A 6,346-nucleotide genomic window follows, 5' to 3' on the forward strand; every position below is an offset into this window, starting at 1 on the left:
AGAAGTGGCTTGCAGGCACAGAGGCTGGGCGAGCCTTTTGCAAGAGTATCTTGCCCATCGGGATTCTGAAATCCTGGAAATGGTTAAGAATACATTGCAATGGCAACAAGCAGAAGTGCTCTGACCTGTAATTACAAATGACACAAGCAACAGACAAGGAACAAAGACAAAACGAAACCAATCCAATGCTCCAGTCCACCATCGTGGAGGGGAGCAGAGTCCACGGGATTTATGTTGTGTCCAATTCCTTCTGTAACTCACAAAGGGGCACCCCAACAGAAAAAAAGGACTCTTACCGGCAAGAGGTTCCAAATGGCTTGTGTTGTCCAAATCAACAAAGAATTTGAAAACTTTTGGAGACCTGTGTAAGTCCTGGGCTGAAGAAGTTCCCCAGATTACAGTTTTCTGGAAAAAACAAAACAAAACAAAACTGGGTTCTATTTGATTCCAGTTAATGGGATACCAGACAAGCCCCCAAATGTTATGGGTTCTCTGACCTGAGTTCAAATTAAAATTTAAGTATGAGCCTTTTATTACTGGGCCCAGGACCACTTGACCATGCTCACATAGGAGAGGACAAACAGCCAGGACCCTTAGAAGTATAGAGGTTTTAAAGGTAGAAACTGCATCCTGTTTGACAAACAAATTTATCATTTAACATAAAACAGTACCTTTAGGGACAAAATGACCATTACTCAGCATACATTTTTTTCCAGGAGCATTGTTTTCTGGGAACTCTCAGTCTGTTGATGATTTATCAATGGTACACCAAGCCTCCTTGCGGTCTTATAAGGAAGCAGGGTCACAGAAAGTTGAGCAGAGTAATTTTTTACATTTAGTTTTACATTAACTCAGATGGCTCAGTGGTCTAAAGCACCTACTTAGAACAAGCTTAGCAAAGCAGAGGGACCGCGGTTCAATCCCCCAGCACCACATGCCAGCCAGCCCTGCCCCTGGTGGGCTGAGCTGGCCACACACACACAAATAAATAAATAAATTTTTAAAAAAAATTAACTCATCACATTACTTTTACATTAATTCTTCACACATCATAGGGACAAAATATTAAAAGCTATTAGAGAAAGCAAAACCCCTCAAAATTACAGCAAACTTCTCAACACAAAATTTAAAGGTTAGGAAGACTAGCAGTGAAGTAATTCCAACCCTAAATGATAACAAATTCTGGCCCAAATTACAGGTCCTGCAAAACTTTTCTTCAGAATTGATAGAAAAATAAAATATTTTCATGACAAGGGACACTTCAGGAAATTCATGATCACCAAAACAGCATGACAAAAAATTCTCAAGGATATCCTGGAAAGAGATGACACACCCAAGAATGCCCCAATTAAAAAAAAAAAATGTGGGGCCGGGGAGATGGCTCAGTGGAATAAGCACCTTTCCTGGCAAGCACAAAGGTCTGAGTTCAATCCCCAGTTCTGGGAAAAAAAAAAAAAGAAAAAAATGAATATGCCTATCAGGATAAGCAACTAAGCAAAAGGAGAACAAAAATAAGAAAATCAGTGTTATGGTTGTGTGTGGTTGCCCCCCATCCCCACCCCAAAGCCTCATGCAGTCATTGGATGCAGTTCTAGAGTTTGTGATTAATTCATGATCCAAGGCTGAGACTATGGGTCTGAGTACTTCTGGGATTATGGGTCTGAGTACTGCTGGGATTATGGGTGGGGTAGATATTTGCCCACCCTAGGGCAGATAGCTTGAAGGCAATATAAGGAAAAAAGAAAGGCTTGCCTCTGCCCTTGTTGCCTCTACTCCTCCCATTTGCTCTTGCTGTTTTGCTGTTTTCCACCATCATGAACTGTTACCCTCTGCCATATGTCAGTCTTGGAGCCAGCCAAGTATGTACTGAAATCTTCCCAAACTGTAAGCTAAATAACCCTTTCCTTCCTTCCTTCCTTCCTTCCTTCCTTCCTTCCTTCCTTCCTTTCTTCCTTAATTTTGGGCATTGAGTATTTGGTCCCAGCAATAAGAGAAAAGTAACTGAGACAATCAGCAACAGGGAAATAATGTAATGACGAGAGTAAGTCAGTACCTCTCAGTAATACCTCTTAATAGGAATGGTCTCAATTTCACAATCAAAAAATACTAGTTAGCTGGATGGATAAGGAGACAAAATCCAGTGAAATGCAGTATATGAGGAATACATTTAATTTGAAAGGAAATTCACAGATTAAAAATCAAAAGATGAAAAACAATATTCCATGCAACAGGAGTCCCGAAAAAAACAGGTGCTATCTTAATTTCCAACAAAGTGGATTTCAACACAAAATGACGAGAAATGATAAAGAAAGTCACTACATATTGGCTACAGGAACAATTCAACAGGAATAGATAACACTTATAAACATATATGCACTGGGTACTGACACACCCAGCTTCATAAAACAAACATTCACAGATATGAAAAATCAGATAAATGCAAATACAACTGTAATAGGGGACCTCAGTACCCTGCTGTCACAAATGGATAGATTAACCAGACCAAAAAAAACCAACAAAGATATATCAAAATTGATCCAAACCTTCAAACAAAAGGACTCAATAGATATCTAGAGAGTATTCCACCCAACCACAACAGAATACACATTCTTTTCAGCAACACATGGGACTTTCTCCAAAACAGGCAATATACTAGCCCATACAGTATGCTTAAGTAAATGCAGAAGAATCTAAATTATCCCGTGTATATTATCTGATCATAGTGCAATGAAACTAGAAATCAATGGCAAAAGAAACCACAGAAAACAGGCAAACACATGAAAATTAAACAACTTTAATAATCAGTAGGTCACAAATGAAATTGTTTTATTTTTTCTTTTTTTGGAACCGGGGATTGAACTCAGGCCCTTGCACTTGCCAGGCAAGTGCTTATTCCACTGAGCTATCTCCCCAGCCCTCACAGATGAAATTGTAAAAAAATAAAAAGTTCTTATAATCAAACAATATCAGTATGTCATACTGGAACCTATGGGACACAATGAAAGTAGTCCTAAGAAGCAAGTTTACAGTGGTGAACATCCATTAAAAAAGAAAAGAAAAGAAAAAGGGCCAGGGAGCTGGCTCAGTAGAATAAGCACTTGCCCGGTAAGCGCAAGGGCCTGAGTTCATTCCCCAGTTCTGAAGATCTGGGTGTGGGAGCTTATACCTATAATCCCAGCACTCAGGAGGCTAAGGTAAGAGGATCACCTTGGGTTTGAGGCCAGTCTGGGCTACAAAGTAAGTTCAAGTCCAGCCTGAACTACACAGTAAGACCAGTCTAAAACAAAATAACTCACTGGGCATGGTGGTACACCCCTGTAATCCCAGCACTTGAGAAGCTGAGGCAGGAGGATCATTGCAAACTCAAGACCAGCCTGGGCTACAAAGTGAGCTCAAAGTCAGCCTGAACTGTATAGTGAGAACCTCCTTCAAAAAGACCAATAAACAAACAAACAAACAAACAAAGAAAAAGTCCAGAGCAAACTCAAATAAATAAACTAATGATGCACTTCAAGGTCCTAGAAAAACAAGAGCAATCAAAATCCTAATTTAGTACAAATTTAACTCAGAATAGAAATTAATGATATTAAAACTAAAAAACACAAAGTCAATGTATCAAAATGTTGGTTCCTTGAATAATAAATAAAATAGACAAATCCTTAGCCAATCTTACCGAAATAAGAAAAGACACAAATCCATGCAACTAGAAATAAAAAAGGTACAAATCACAACAGATTCTGCTGAAATCCAGAAGATCATTAGTAACTACTTGGATTTTTATTTATTTATTTTATTATTATTTTTTTTAGTAACTACTTGGAGAAGGGCACGATAGGGACATTAAAATCTCAGACTTCAGGTTATACTACAAGGCTACAGTGATAAAAACAGCATGGTATTGGCAAAAACAAGTGAAACAAAATGACTTGTGGATCATGAAACAGAATAGAGGATGCAGGAACAACTCCAGGCCCACTTACCTACCTTATCTTTGACAGAGGGGCCAAATATTTTTTCTTTAACAATTGGTGCTAGGAAAACTAGCTTTCCACATGCCAAAGATCGAACCTAGATCCTTATCTCTCACCATGCACTAAACTAAAATCAAATTAGATCAAAGACCTAAATATTAAAACAGAAACAATCTGCTGGCAGATAAAATAGGTAAAACTCTTAAAGATATAGGCATAGACAAAGACTTCCTGAATACACCCTTGTTACACAGGAAATAATACCAAGAATCCATAGAGAATGTTACAAGTGCCTAATTGTTACTAGATAATTCAATGTGAAGTCAATGGGGATTTGTACTGTGTCCAGGGAACCTCCAGTTGCTATGAAATATATTCGTTCAACTCAACCTTGTACCATGGGTTTTTTCAATCAAGTGGAAATGTGTTATGCAAAAGAACCAGAAAATATTACTGTGTTCAGGTGGGGAGTAGACCTCAGATGAAAGGGATGATTGAGCAGGAAGCTTGCCTGTTTCCAAAGAACATATCTGTGGCCTTATTTCAAGAGGGAATTAAATACTTAGAAAGTAGCAAAATCCAACTGTGCCAATCTGGGAAATTGATTAACACACTGAGAATTAATACAGGTGACACAAGTCATCAAGAAAACTATATTTTATTGTCAACAAACACAGAAGCAAACCCTAGGAAAATTTTGACACCTACTGGCATAACTCAAACTAGGCACAAGAAAGCGATTCTCCAGAGAATGCCTTCAAGGACCAGTCGGTGCCTCTGTTCCGTTAGGAGGAGGGGTGCTCTCTCACCCTACCCCACCGTCAAGAGTCCCAAGGTTCCTCTCCTGGGTAAACAGCCTCAGAATCTTTGCGGATGCCACACTCCGCCTCCACCTGGAACGATGTGGTATCCTGTGAGCTAGGGGTTGCAGAAGCTGAACCAGAGGAGGGACTTGATCCTGGGGTGTTAGTGGAGAACTGGGGAGATTTTTCGAGCACCGCTGGTGGCCAGAGGGCTGTGGAGGGAAGGACTCTCTGCATGGTCCCACAGATTCCCCGCCCTAGATGGGTAGAGATTCGCTGCCACCTCTAGCGTGGTCCACGCCTCCGGGCAGGGACTTCCTCTAGCCCCGCCCCTCGCCGCCAAGCCCCGGACTACGTTTCCCAGAGGGCTTTGCGCCAGGGCGTTGCCGTGGAAGCCGGGCGGGGCGCTGTGGAGCGGAGGGAAGCCGCGGAGGCAGCAGCGTGTGACTAACCTTCGCTGCGGCTCGCAGAGATGCTTGGGCTACTGATCCTCCTCCTTTGCTTCCTCTTCCTCCTGTACATGGCTGCGCCCCAAGTCAGGTCTGTGCAAATGTATTTTTGCTTTCTACTGCGAAGTCTTGTCGAGGGGACACAAATCCTCACGCAAGCTCTGTTTTGCAAAAGAGCGTTCCCTGAGGGTCCCTAAGATGGCCGAGACTCCGAGTTCAGCGGGTTGCAAGTGAGGTCCGGCTGTCTCGGAGGTCGGGTTGGGGCTGCGGCCCGGGTGTCCTGCTCTCCTCCTCCCGGCCCCTTTTCCGTGCAGCAGCACCTGCCCCAGCTCCAGGGAAGCCCGAGCGCTGCAGCCTGGCGGGTGTGAGGGCCCCGTGTGGGATTCCCCACCCCGGATCCTGTGTCTCCTCCTTGAACCGGCCCTTTCTAGCCTTTTGTTTCCAAGCATTGACGTAAAAGCTTTTTCTCTGGGAGTGTGAAGGCACCACTGACATCTGTGGTTCCTTGCGCGCTCTCTGGCGCTTTCCTCCGGGCAGGTGTTAGGGACAGAGGCGGCGGATGCCGGCAGAATGGGGAGATGGGCTCTAGAGAATCGGCAGAGGGTGCCCGGCGGGCAGGCTGCTGATGGGCTCTGAGCAAATCACCCTCGTGTCGCGTGTTGCGTTGTAGTTCCTAGGGCGCTGGAGCCAGATCGAACTCTGTCACTCATTTATTGTAAAGTTGGTCAGGCCTGAGGATGTGGCATAGTCGTACATTGCTCAACAATATGCATGAGGTCCTGGGTTTGAACCTTAGCACCACAAAAGAAAATCAAGGCTGGCCTGTGATCCCACCATCCCAGCCTCCTGGAGGCGGAGGCAGTGGCAGGAGGATACCCGGGAGTTCGAGGCAGCCTGGGCTACATAGTAAGTTCAGGGTCAGTCTGAACTGTGTAGTGAGACCCTGCAGGTCGCTTCGTTTGAGAGGAGTGTGCACCTGGATTCCAAGTTCAGTGGCAAAGGCTGAAATAGTTCAAGGCTGGCTAGGACTGCATGACAAGATGCTGTGTCAGAAAACCCACGGGAGGAAGGGAGAAAGAAAGGAAAAGAAAAGAAAAGAAAAATAGGTTTTTTTTTTTTTTTT

The 6,346-nt window shown here is 43.4% G+C and overlaps 1 protein-coding gene across 1 annotated transcript in view; it reads left to right on the plus strand.

Annotated features, from left to right (window-relative positions):
• Nucleotides 1-5,171: 5,171 nt before the first annotated feature.
• Nucleotides 5,172-6,346, plus strand: part of Rdh11 (retinol dehydrogenase 11 (all-trans/9-cis/11-cis)) — a 14,332-nt gene continuing 13,157 nt past the window's right edge. Inside the window, exon 1 of the mRNA XM_004624770.2 lies at nucleotides 5,172-5,314. Coding sequence (XP_004624827.1) covers nucleotides 5,247-5,314 — 68 coding nt within the window. The 5' untranslated portion in view covers nucleotides 5,172-5,246. The remainder of the gene's footprint in view (nucleotides 5,315-6,346) is intronic.

The sequence above is a fragment of the Octodon degus genome, unplaced genomic scaffold (assembly GCF_000260255.1).
Source record: "Octodon degus isolate 3935 unplaced genomic scaffold, OctDeg1.0 scaffold00007, whole genome shotgun sequence".
NCBI lineage: Eukaryota > Metazoa > Chordata > Mammalia > Rodentia > Octodontidae > Octodon > Octodon degus.